General features: G+C 35.0%; 1 protein-coding gene across 1 annotated transcript; it reads right to left on the bottom strand.

Annotated features, from left to right (window-relative positions):
* Positions 1-8,294: 8,294 nt before the first annotated feature.
* Positions 8,295-14,373, bottom strand: LOC144561919 (uncharacterized). The gene is made up of 4 exons (XM_078311025.1): positions 13,246-14,373; positions 12,322-13,138; positions 12,094-12,250; positions 8,295-8,766 (listed from the first exon to the last, which is right to left on the bottom strand). The coding sequence occupies exons 1-4, from the start codon at positions 14,089-14,091 to the stop codon at positions 8,295-8,297; spliced, it is 2,292 nt and encodes a 763-aa protein (XP_078167151.1). The 5' UTR covers positions 14,092-14,373.
* Positions 14,374-14,630: the final 257 nt, after the last annotated feature.

Consider the following 14,630-nt stretch of genomic DNA (forward strand, 5'->3'; position numbering starts at 1 on the left):
TAACTCATATAGTTAATCGGTTTGAACAATTTGAATTTATTGTTTGAAATTTATCCAATAAATTTTAAAATTAATATCGTATGACATCAATATTATATGTAATCCATAATTCACACTATGATCCCATAATTTATCCCTCTAGGTATATATGTAATCCATAACGCAACATCCATCGATGCCTCATCAATAAGTCGGTGCACTTGTTTTCTTTTATCAAAAATAAAAACGTCTATTCCTTTGTCGTCAAAGTACCACACTCTAACTGCTCAAACCGCATCTCACTGCTTCTTCACTCGTGGGGACAAGTGCTCTTGGCCAGTGAGCCAAGCCTGTACCATATGCCCCCTCTTTGAATCGTAATGTTAAAATGTGTACATAATTTACAGCAAGTTTAAAAAAGAGAAAATATGATATAGTATTAAGTATTAATTGTTCTTGATGTACTTTACAATTACTAAATTAAAACCGTTATTTAATTAACCGTTACACTAATTTTAAAAACAAACTAAATGGACACCGGATTCCAATCGCTCGTTAGATTGAAATTAACGACTTATTGCAAAATAAATGTATTCATAGAAGAAGAATAGTAATTGCAAACATCTATATTACACGGATCTTAAAATAGAATGTACCTTCCACTTGTTTCTCTCATTACCGTCTCTCTCCGTCTCCAATTTAAGTAACTTTGGGAAAAAAATTATCTATCTTAACCCAACCGTCGTCCCTCAAATCCGATATTTTCAGTCATGATGACACATGTCATCAGAAAACAAAATCTAATTGAAACTCTATCATGCAAGAGCAAGACATCCACGTTGCTGTATAGCCTGTACTCGTGCCCCATCACCCATGCATGACAATTAAAGCATTTAACCGAATTTATTTATTTCATTTGTAGTTCTTGTCTTTGTATCACCTCCGATGAGTTCTGATTTTCAGTGGAGTGAGATGCACTTTGAAGAAATTCCAATTTCTCCATTATAGATCCCACCTTTCCAATGGAGTTCCTTCAATTTCTCATAGCGCTTCTCTCAGTTCTTGATCCCCTTGGCCACCTCCGTCTCCACCAGCAGCTTTCAATCTTTAGCAGCTGTACATGGGGTCTCTTGGGCCTTGCTCTCTCTCATGGATCTTCGTTTCAGAACATCTGGAGTGAGAGATTGAAATATTTAAAAAAAAAAAAATCCAGCGTGCTTCTTTTGTTGAAATATTTAAATTTGATGTTATTTAAAAAAAAATATCCTTCTTTTCCCTTGTTTCTTTGTAATAAAACATTCACCCATTACATTTGTTAATGTGGAGTATTGTATTCTTGGTAGAGAGCTGACAGCATTCAAAGAGGGTATCAGTTTATTAGAATTTAAAATACAATTTGAGATGAAATTGAAGAGAAAATATATCATTGAAAGTATTATCATTCTTACAAGAGCCTTTCAGGCTATATATAATGATACAAAATATATAGTTGTTACAGAGAAGAAATAAAAATAAAAGCAGAGTGTACAAGGCAATATAACTGTTGAAAATTATTCATAAATGACAAGTTTCGAAAAAAAAAAAATATCATTCACTTTTAATATTTTCAGTAGGTGAACGGTGAACCCAAGATAACATATCTAATTTGCGGCCATTTTTATTAATATCCTTAAAAAAAAATGAAATTTTAATAATGCCCCTACATTGAATTTTTTGTTAAAAATACCCCAACCGCCAGGCCCACGGGTGGCCCAAAACAAAAGCGGACCGCCCGTCCCACTGGCGGGTCACTTCAACTAGTGGGGCGCCCCTGGCACGGGCGGTTCACTGTTCACTTTTTTTTTTCTTTTTCTTTTTAGATTTTTTAGAGATCTTAGTATTTTGATTTGAATAATTTTGTGAAAAAAAAAGTTTTCTTATTTAGAGTGTATGCCAAAAAATAAAATATTTGATATATTTATGAAGTGATGTCATAAATCTTTATAACTTTGATTTTTTTTTTTGTGAACTTTGATTTTATTTGTCAATTGGTGAATTTTCAAAGTTTAATTTTTGAAAAAACTATAAACAACCATAACTTTGGCTAGGAAACTCGAATTTACGCGTATGAGCACTTTTCGGAAAGGGGAGAACGGGACGTATTCGTTTTGCCCCGGTGGAACACCGGGCATCATCGTATCGGAAGCATTAGAATTTCAAAAAAATGTCGTTTAGGGTCTCAAAAATTCAGTTTAAGTTTTCGTTCGACGGTATGCATTAAAAAACAGCGATTTTCAAACCATCTTAATAAATAGTAAAAAAAATTCAAAAAAATATAAAATTTGGTTTCCAAGCACATTTTAATATAGATTAAACATCTAACGGTTTGGATCGGCTATTTGAACTTCAAAACTAGAGAATCGCCCATCCCACGGGCGCTCCACTAGTGCTCCGTTTAATTCATGAAGTGGCGTAGCCTTACTCTACATGTATATATAGAGCAAAGTTAGGGTGTGATGTACTCACCAAGAGGGTTTGGCGAGCACAACTCCAAAAGTATATCGGATCGACTTTAAACGTCGAATCCAAACCGTTGAAATCCTTGTACTTCATGAGTGATGCATGTACATGAATTTTTTTAAAAGTTTCGAGTTTATTTTTACAAAGTCAAGCGGTCAAAGAAAGAAACTTTTTATAACTTAATTTATAAGTTGTTTTATATATTCAATTTTTATCATTTCTTTGACCGCTTGACCGTGTAGCAAATAAACTCAAAACTTTCAAAATTTTATATGTACATACATGACTCATGAAGTACATGGATTTCAACGGTTTGGATTTGGAGTTTAAAGTCGATCTAATATATTTTTGGAGTTATGCTCACCAAACCCTCTTGGTGAGCACATCACACCCTAGCTTTACTCGTATATATATGTATATTATATATATAATATATGTATATGTATATAATATGTATATGTATATATGTATATATGTATATATGTATATCTGTATATGTATATGTATATATGTATATGTGTATATGTGTATATGTATATATGTATATGTGTCTATGTGTGTGTGTGTGTGTGTGTGTATGTATATATGTATATATATACACACACATATACATATATTATAAATAAATGAGTTTATAAAAAAAATTGTATATATGTTTATATGTGTATATGTGTATATGTTTATATGTGTATATGTTTATATGTGTATATGTGTGTATATGTTTATAGGTGTATATGCGTATATGTATATGTGTATATTATACATATATTATAAAAACCATAATAAAGGCCAAGTCCTTAATTAGTGTTATATTTAGACTTGTGATATCCAACTGACAAATAAAATCAAAGTTCACCAAAAAAAAAAAAAATCAAAGTTATAAAGATTTATGACATCACTTCATAAATATATCAAATATTTTATTTTTTGGCATACACTCTAAATAAGAAAACTTTTTTTTTCACAAAATTATTCAAATCAAAATACTAAGATCTCTAAAAAATCTAAAAAAAAAAGAAAAAAAAAAGTGAACAGTGAACCGCCTGTGCCAGAGGCGCCCCACTAGTTGAAGTGACCCGCCAGTGGGACGGGCGGTCCGCTTTTGTTTTGGACCGCCCGTGGGCGTTGGGACATTTTTAACAAAAAATTTAATGTAGAGGCATTATTAAAATTTCTTTTTTTTTTAAGGATATTAATAAAAATGGCCGTCTAATTTGTGTGTTTTGATTGTTTTATAAAAAAAAAAGTGTAGGAATATGGTCGAAAGGGAATACATACGTCTCTCTGGCCCTATATGTCACATCAATTTTGGCCCAAATCAAATAAGCTGGATTGTCCCAAATGATTCATGCATTCCAGTTTCCAAGACGAGACCAAAGTTTGAACGACAAACAATCAAATCAACGAGACAAACCGCCACATATTGTTTGAAGACTAAATAAATAATCATTTCAATGAAAAAGCAAGGACAAACGCTGTTGGTACTGTTCCTCCATGATTAATGCCTAAATAAAATTGACATGGATTTCATTTTAATTTATACTCTCTCTCTCTATCTCTCTCTCTCTCTTTTTGATAAAAAGCATAAAAATATTGTTCCATTAGATGAAACTGAATGTTAAGTTACAAGTTACAACCAAACACAAACCAGCTACTCCCAACTCCAAAATATCACAAGCACAGAAGCACTAACTTAGACAGTATTGTGCAACATACAAAAGCTCTGCGCTTACTTAGCCACCAAAAAACAGTAATTGAAAAACTACATAGTACTAAGCCGAGTAGAATTAGGGTGTTCTTAAGTTCATCAAGCTTGTATAAAATCTATCGAATCAGCTTTAAACGAGTGATGCGTCTACATGTAAAAATTTTAAACATTTGAATTAATTTAGTATAAAGTAAAGTGGTCAAAATTAGAAGGTTAATAAATTAATTTTAATGCATTTATTTTTTGAATCTATTTTTGACTACTTGAATCTATGCAAAATTAATTTTAAAATTAATTTTTTTTATATGTAGACGCATCACTAGTAAAGTAGGCAGATTTCAACAGTTCAAATTTGTCATTTGAAACCGATTCAATGGATTTTAGACTTGAGTTCACCAAGAGACTTAGTGAACTTAAGAACACCCTAGTTTTACTCATATTAAGCCTTCTACATTGGGGCTGGGTAAGTTGTAGATTCAAACACTTAATCGGTACAAAAACAGTAGTTTTTCAATTGTACCAAGTGTATATCAGACCCGCAGTGGTATCTCCAACCACTTATCAGTAGCATCCTTATCCTTCTTCTTCATATAACCTGACCAGTATTCAAATAGAGAATTAATTAGTAAAATAATTGATCTTGACGACTTTATAGTAGTTGAATTCATATTTGTTTTTCCATTAAGTCCAGCAAATAACACTGAATATGACTAGAAAGCCAATCTGCTGATCCTTATTCATCTGTAAAGCAAAGTAAAAAATGTTAGAACATATGTGCCAGTTTGTAAAATAATTTTGACAGTTTTCTAACCATAATCATATCTGCTGAGGTAAGTGACGATTAATGAATAATAAATGGTCTCTTGTAATTCTACCTCACTGCAAATTAAACTGACAATTATAATCTCTTTTCTTCTTTGGTACTTTATTTGTTTATTTGTTCTCCACTAGATAATGGTCAGAACAAAGGGACAACCGCTCTTCAAAGCTGACTTAAACTATAAAGTTTATAGATTGAAGAATTAATTATTAATTTAGTATCTTACTAGATGTACGTGTAGTCGTGTATATTGGCACTGTTCGAAAATTATTCGGTCAAGTGAAATGAAAGAGTGCAGAAAAAAAAAAAAAACTAAAGTATTGTTTACAAACTGTATATATCTCTTTTAATATTTTTTTTCAGGTAGATCATATGAAGTTACAATTCAGTTTCTATCCAAACCATGATTCATGATTCATGCGTAGAAGTAAATTCAAGACAGATTACTACTAGAAGCGCAGCGAAAGTTTTTCGCAACTTTAACCGTAATCTTGCTTTTTCCACCAACGTATCAAATGTACGCAACAGTAGTAGTCCCGTAGTTATGAGTATCCGCATGAACAAGTTGACAAACATCTATAAATCGGTGCATGTGCTAACACTAAATAGACAACCTCCTCTTTTTGACTCTCTCAGTTTTCAGAATATACCTATTCGGATTTTCAATCAACTAAAAAATGAAGTACTACTGGATGTATATAAACCACTTGCACCAGATCGGTCGCACCAATCCGGTTGAACCTTTTAAGAGAAAGTGCAGAAACTTTTGATCCATATATCGTGCAGCTCAATATAATTTAATCCATGCATATTTAATTTCATAAATTAAATATTAGTTTCGGCCCAAATTAATTGATCCGTAAGACATTATATAATAGTACACATACTCCAAATATTATGATCACACTGTTACAAATATTAAGTTTAGAATTTATGCATTTTCTATTCCATATAAAAGCGGAGAGAAGGAGAAAAAAACAACTCCTACCAGTACCGAGCTAGCTCTAAAATAATTCTACAAGAATTGGATGCATGATCATCTCATTTCCTAACTAAAGATTAAAGAGAATCAAAGCAGTGTGCATGATGTACGTAATTAAGTAGCAAAGAGGAAACATAAAGTGTGTGATGGATCCCACATTCCCACTTCCACTGGAGCAGTAATTAACCCTGACCTACCCCGGCCCCTTTGATTTATATTCAATTATATTATTCATTAATATAATTAATTACCGATCCGTAGGAAAATGATGGTTGCCCAGCTAATCAGGCTTTCACAACCTGTTAACTGAGACATGCAACCTACAACCTGTCTGCATGGTGTTAGTAAAGAGAGCATTAATTCCTCCAAAGGTACAAATTGAGAGGCTTCTTACTCAAAATGCAGAAGATGTTAATTCTATTTCTTGTTGCAATGTTCCCAGAATCGGGAATGAAGCAAGAACTTGATCACAAGAGTCAACATATATTCAAAGTTATTGATTTCTGTTTATTAAAAAGATATGGATATCACTCTTAGAAATTTTGCATGGAATAGTGGATGTCAGATACGTGTATTTTTAGAATGCAAATAAGTACATTTTTAATATTTAATAAAAAATATAGCACCTTATATATAATTTTTTTTAAAAAAAAATTGAGGCCAATTGAGTACAATAATCATTACTATATACGCCCCCAATCTGAAACAATTAAACTGTTTTTTTTTTTTTTAGGGAGGACAAAATTTAAATAAGAAGTCAAAAATTGCAATGACAGTAGGGGTGTCAACGGATATGGTACGGGTTGGGTGAAGGCATTTTCATACACGTATCCATAATGATAACAGAAAAAAATCTTTATTTTTACCCATCTTTTCGAATACGGTATGGGTTAGGCAAATGGATAAAAAAAGTGTCATTGACATCTTGATTTGTGCTTCCGATAAAATATTTTTCAAAACTAGAAAAAAATAATAATTAATACAACTAATTTGTATTATAAAAATTTAATAAAATACAAAACTTTATTGTATTATGTATCATCTTTATACAAAATATGTCTATATATACATTATTTTTTTTTAAATTATCTTATACAATAACGAGTAAGATAATAAAATTATCCTTACCCGTACCCGATAAGCTAACGAAAAAAAAAATATTCTTACTTGTATTTTCAGATATAATACGGATCAAATAAACAGATAAAAGGGTGTCATTGACATCCCTAAAAGACAGATGTTGCATCAATAGCAATGGATGAACTTTCTTACAAATGTAATTTTAGTCCAGAGTATTCACAGTATTTTCAATCTACACAAGGGAATTGAAATTCATAATACGTGCGTTGTGGGAAATAAACTAAGTGATACACATGTTAAATTAAAAACGAAACAGAACAAAAAAATTATAGTTATTGGACTAAATTAATAAATAAAAAGTAATATTCAACTAAATATATTTATATTTCTAATTAAATAAATACTTAATATCAAACTATAACATTTTATTAGAAAAAGTAGAACTTAAGCATGAAATTTATAAATTTCTCAAAAACATAGGGGCTTAACCCCTTAAATATGTCCTTATATAAGAGGAGGGTTAATCCAATACCTCATATCTTCAATACCTCATCACACCTCGTATTTCATATCTTCATTTTCAAAATCCAAACCACTCAACATAATATCTATATTAAAATATGTTTGGGATGCAATTTTATAATTTTTTTACTATTTTTAAGAAGGGTAGAAAATCATTGTTTTTTGAACAATCTATGTTTTTGAACAATCTAAAAATAGTGATTTTGTGCCTATCTTAAAAAAATAGTAAACAAGTTTTAAAAATTATATATAAAATTTCATCTCCAAACATATTTTAGTATGGATATCATATTGAGTGGTTTAGATTGATAGTTTGGACTTTGAAAACAAAGATATCAAATATGAGATATGAAAAACATCAGGTATTGGAACCCTCATCTGATTATAATCACATTGCTTTAATTAATAATTGAAGTTCTTAGCGATCCCCTCCCAAATTTGAATCACAACATCTTATACTTTACACGTTCAATTATTTTTTTGAAACATTGACAGTGGCTGTCAAGTATAATTTTTATTAATTAAAACGTAAAATACATCCATATATCGTTCTACATCCAAAACTTCATCCAAACTACATCAACATTTAAAAAATATCAACATCTAAAAAACATACACATCTAAACATCAACATCTAACAACACAAACAACTAATACAACAAAAGAAACAAACCATATCCTTTAGTGGTAGACACCGATAACCTTCAGTATTGGTTGGCTAGCGACCAAAGGAAAGGAGACATTTTTTTTCTATTTAGGTTGCGTGCGAAGAAGGCAGGGTGTCGTGGTGGTGGGAGTGCAAAGAGAGAGGAGAGCTGACGACTAGGGCTATTGCCGCCAACTATCCTTAGTTCTCCTAACAATGGTGAAGGAAGAGAAGGTGCCAATAAACAATAGAGATAAAAACTAGGGCTATTATCGTCAACTTTCTCTTCTCCCGACTGATAGGTGCTGGGATAGGGGGCAAGAACGAGTAGCGCTTGCTGGTAGCTAGGATTTTTTGAAGAGAAAGCAGGGTGGACGAGAGTGGAAGAGGCCGGAGGAGGAAAGGGAGAAGGCAAAGAAAAAGAGAAGAGGGTTGTCGGTACGGATCCCCGCTCCTCCTTAGAGGGAGTGGGAGGCGAGGACGGAACTGAGGAGGCTTGCTGGCAGAGAGATGGGAGGAGATGGACGGAGCTGAAGGGCGCAAGATGGAAGAAAGAAAATAGCAGAGACGGCTAGGGTTTTTTTTTCTCCCCTTTACACGTTCAATTATTAAATTCAAACTATTCTTTAAATTGTGATATAAATCTCAAAAATATACTCTTTGTGTCTAAATAGATACCGAATTATAAAGACAAGAGAATTAATCTCAATTCATTAACCAATTGACCGAATACGGTACCTAAAGAATACGGACTCCACCCTAATGCCCTTCCCTAATAAGCGGATTTAACTTATATAAAAATGCTATAAACCAGTACTCCTTTTCTTTTTTGTCTCTTTTATCTTTTTCATTCAAAATATCTTGTTAAATGTTATGTTTCGAGAAATGTGCATTGTATATCTTTAAGCATTTCATATATGGACAAATTGAACACAGTTGCTTATAATGAATTGAAGGACAATATAAGGCAGAAGGAGCATGCTAGTTTGTCTGCTCAATAGGATTTTGGTGGTTCGTAACCCTACTATTTAATTTTGTAGGCCTCAGAACCTCAAGCAAAATCTAGTTAGAAATATTGTCGGTCGTTAGTTATATCACGAAGACCCAATACATTTAATATTAGAGAAAACATTTTGTCTCTATTGTCTTTCCAACTACTTCAAGAGTGCGTATCCTCTGAGATATCTCAACTTTTGCGTGACCGACGTGTCCGGTGCCTATTCGGGGGATGTAGGGGTCAGTATCATGTGCGCTTTGAGATTCGTGCAGAACATATTTAAACGGTTAGGATTTTCCATAAAGTCACGCAAAGTTTGAGATATCTTAGAGGGTGCGAATTCCTAGTTCAACTCATAATTTTTTTTTCTTAATTTATCTCTAAGTCAGCAAATAAAACATTTATTTCATCCATTTTTTTCTTCAATCATTCTCGTCTATTTTTCTGATGATTTATGATTAATTTTGCGAATCTAAAACTACCAATTTTTTCTATTCAATTTTCTCTTATAAATTTTGACAAGAAAAAGTGGAAGTCTAGCTTCCAATTTCTATTGATTAGGGCACAAGTAGTGACCATTTTTTTTACATTTTTTTGACAGAAAGTAAATTGCTTAATGTAAATGGCCAAATTATAACTTATAGAAACTAAATAATAGGAATTATAAATCTTATGTGGTGTAATAAAAGTTGAAGAACGCCGCAATTGAGTGTTTGTTGTGTGCCTTATGTAAACCAACGCGTGAACTCTCTGACAATCTCCATCACCGAGTACGTTGGTAGCTTGTACTCTTCTCTAAATATTCTCACACGCCCATATTTGTAATCTCGCAATGTTTCTGTTTGTCCCGTTCAATATACACTTCTTGTAATTCCCTTGTCTGAATTCATCATTTCCCCGTGTCAAGGTGATAATTCGAACCCTCTAAGGGGTCTCTCTGGTACATATATATAGTCAGCTGGACAGGGGCGGATGCAGAATTTTTGTCAGGGCGGGGCAATAATCGGATGCAAATAGCTTATCGGGTTCAAACCCAATAGCTTATCGGGTACAATTCAACATAACAAAAAAAATACCAATCAATATAATAAAAATCCTAAATTACTTGAAAAAAATCAACAATTCAACATTTATAAGGAATTTAAAATCAACATTTTGGTTCAACTTGGCAGCCTCTGCCTTTGAATTAAAAATAAATAAAAAATAAAAACATTTTGGTTCAACTAATTTTCGCTATTTGGGATCAGCGCCTATTTGAGCTCCGCTAATTTGTTTCGCTCAGAGTTTATATGGGCTCCGTTCTGTCTATTAGAATTCCAAAATGGGCTACAGGGGGCAATTTGAATTCCAGGGAGGGACAGAGGTCCGAAAAGCAGATTTTTAGCACTATTTTTGAAAATCCAGCGGGGGGCAGCTGACCCCCCCTGTGCTACAGTAGATCCGCCCCTGCAGCTGGATATGTTGTTGACTTACGACTCAGTAGCATCGGAATCAAGACAAGCAAGATATATGAATTACAACATTCTAAAACGACGATAGCTTGGACAAAATAGAGAAGCTTAGAAATTCCACCTTGACCTGATTAGCTAGCTAGAGAATTCCAGGCCCTCATATTTGAAATTTTATACTAATTCATTTTTTTTTTTTTTTTTTTGAAAAGATTGGTAGTGGCTACCAAAAGTTACATCTCAACATATACATGCACATAACTTATATTCAATTACAACTCTGTTAACCCTTCTGTTAATTAACATATTCCTTCTCTGCTCGTTGATCCCTGACACTGACAGTATGTCATCCATAGATTAACCTCTTGTAGTGTTTGCTGGACCAGTCTGAAAGGAGTCTGCACTTTTGCTCTAAACACCTTCTCATTTCTTTGCTTCCACATATTTCAAATGACACATAAAAAGAGTAGCCCAGTCTTTTCTTTCATTGTTCCGCATTGTCTGACCTCTTCCCAGGACATGTCCCTTGTCTGTTCAATCGAGTCACCTATTCTCATTATCCTGCCTTTATTTCTTGATATTTCTCTCCAAACAGTAGCTGTGTATCTACATGTGTAAAGAAGAGATGACATCCTGTTTCTAACTGGCATTGCGATTTAGGGAGTGAGATTGGAAGAAAGAAAGTTAAAGGCACTGGATCTCTGTTTAAAATAAAGGGCATAAAGGCCGGCCATTTTTATTAATATCCCTGAAAAAAAAGAAAATTTTAAAAATAACCCTGTTCCTCATTTTTTTTTAAATATGTCCTGACCGCCTGGACCAGGGGCGGCCCAAAACACCAAGTGAGGCGCCCCAGGGCCCGGCGGCCCATACCCCAAGTGAGGCGCCACCCCCTGGGGCGCCCCATTAGTAATTTGGTTTTTTTTTTTTTTTTTTTGAGAAATCTTAGTATTTTGATTTGAATAATTTTGTTGAAAAAAGTGTTGGGTTTATGTATATGTGTATGTCAAAAAATAAAATATTATGTATATGTGTATGTGTATGCCAAAAAATATAATATTTGATATATTTACGAAGTGATGTCGTAAATTTTTATAACTTTAATTTTTATTTTTATTTCTTTGGTGAACTATATGTATAATATACACACATACACATACACACATGCACATACACATACACATACACATATACACATACATATATACACATACACATACAAAAAAACTCACACATACACATACACATACACATACACATACACATACACATACACATACACATACATATACATACATACACACATACACATACACATACACATACACATACACATACACATATACCAAATAAATCAATTCGCATAAGCAAAATAACAAGTTTATCTGCCACCACGTCTGAATAAACCTAACAAACGACTAGTTCTTCTGGTACCAGTGGCAGGTGCGGCATTACTTGTAGAGGCTTGGCTACTAGATGATTGGCTTACAGGAGGAGGGGGTTGTGTTCTACCGGTTGCTTCAGCGACAACTCTGGCATTTTCTCTTTCGTTGTGTTCGTTTATTGCATCTAAATGTAACAATGCAATTCAGTTAGTAATATAATTAAAGCATAAATAAATTTTGTACAATTCTACGTACCTGCCCTGCGCCTGTCGGAAACAGAACGGCGAGCCCGATTTCCCGACGGTCGCCTACCACCCATCTCGTCCATGGTCATTACAATACGCTTGTGTCTCCTCCTTCCCTTTCTTATCCATCCTTCTGAAGGTAATATTCTATCTCCGACATATGTAGGCCACTCATGCTGATCAGGATAAGAATGGAAAGATCCACCCCAAGTGGAAGCAAGGTAATCGGTACGGTACATGTCAGCAACATAGTGATCCTCACAGTAGTTCCTCACTCGGCATACCGCCATCACGTGACTGCAGGGTATGTGACTTAGCTGGGGTCCTTGGCATGTACAGGTTACCGCCCTGGCATCTCCGAATTTAACCACGTACTTGCAAGCCCTCTTGACAAACGCCATAGTGCCGTCTGGTTTACGGGTGGTAGGAACGTACTCATTTGGATTTTGCACTTCGAATTCTGTTCCATCGTTACCCATCGGGATCACGGTCATGGTTGCACCTTTGTCTCTGTGTCGTCTTAGTTTCTCCTCCACCCTTGTTGAAAATGACTGGTTCATCCTTATTAATTCTGCGGCCTTAGCACGCCGTTCCTGAAACCAGGCATTTAACTTGTAGAATGTGTCCTCTACAACTGCAGCCACAGGCAACATCCGGCTCTGCTTGAATACTGCATTCAGCGACTCGGATCCGTTGGTGGTCATAATTCCCCAACGCCAACCTCCATCCCGGGATTGATATATTTTCTCGTATGCTGGATCTTCGTTGACATCTCGGGGATTATTTTTCCCCACCTTCATTAAGTAGAGATTTGCCTTTGGCATGTACTACATAGAAAATAAGGAAATAGAATAATGTAAGTAAACAATTGTAGTAAAAAAAAATTGTTTTCTTAAAGTACAATAATATATGTAAACAATTGAAATGCATGTACCCTTGCAAAACTGCTAGTCATCTCTACCACCCTTCTCGGCTTTTTCTTTCTGCAATTCCATCTAAATGTATCAGTAACCCACGTGTCGCCTCCGGTTGCCTTGGAAAGGTTCTCCGCAACGTGTTGCATACACAACCTGTGCACACACTGGCCAGTACGTGTTGACCAACCGTAATCTTCACGATCAAAAACATATTTTATTCCTTTGTGCTGGTCTGATATCACACAGAAAAACTTCCCTTCCCCAATCACCCGTCTTCTTAAAAACTGCATAAAGAATCCCCAGTTCTCGCCGTCCTCTTTACGAACAATTGCAAACGCCAAAGGCAACAGCTGGTTCTCAGCATCATATGCGCATGCTATGAGTAGTCTCCCCTCGTAACGGCCAGACATGAAGCATGCATCAATGCTGATAACAGGTCTGATGTATGGCACAGCCTGGATACAAGGACCAAAAGCCCATGCTATGCCCTTGAATTGTTTAGCTCCCTCTATTAGTACACCGTCTTTATCAAAAAAAGGGCCATGCCATCGCTCATATACGGTGCCGACATTTGTACTTGCCATGGCCTGGAGCAATGGTGCCAGATAGCCATATGAGTCCTTCCAACTACCAAATATCCTGCAAATCGCAAGTTCACGACCTCTCCACAGCCTGTTGTATTTTGGGATTACATATTTGTATTTGTGTCTGACGGTCATAGCCACCGCCTTGATGCTCATCGATGGATCCAACTTAATGTCCTCCTCAATTGCATCGGCAATTAGTGATGCTGTCAGATTTGAATGGTCTGTCCTTGTGGACGCAGACTTGCATGTATGAGGTGGTTCGCACTTCTTAATCATCCATGCTTCCCCTGAACCCGCAGGGGTTGCAAAAAGGCGGAACTCGCAGTGCGGGTGAGTTGAACAAAGCACAACTAACCTTGTTCGGTCCCTTTTGTGTATTATACATTCCCAGTTGCCGTGAACATGAGTCTCATATATTTTCTTTACAAGCTCGTCTACGCTGGTATAAACTTGCCCTGCGGCAAGTTCTTTGTTGTATACAACACGAGGACCAAAGAAACTAATGTCTGCCTCTTCGAAAGCTGTGGTGTCGTTGAATGTGGCAACCGGATGCTTATTCCCCCGACCTCTAATCGAGAATTTTTCTGCCCTGGACAACCCTGCTACATTTGCATCACCATCTGATAAGTCATCATCTTCCCAAACCCCTTGGTATTCATCCCCCGTTTCCATTTCTCTTTCTGGTACGGCATCAATAGCATCAACATCAACATCATTTCGATTAACGGGTACCGGTCCTGACTCTGGCATAGTTGGAAATCTAGGGATTATGGGTGTCTGTCTGGGTGGTAGTGGTAACTCTTCAGTATTTTCTG

Source organism: Carex rostrata, chromosome 11 (assembly GCF_964058835.1).
Source record: "Carex rostrata chromosome 11, lpCarRost1.2, whole genome shotgun sequence".
In the NCBI taxonomy this organism is placed as follows: domain Eukaryota; kingdom Viridiplantae; phylum Streptophyta; class Magnoliopsida; order Poales; family Cyperaceae; genus Carex; species Carex rostrata.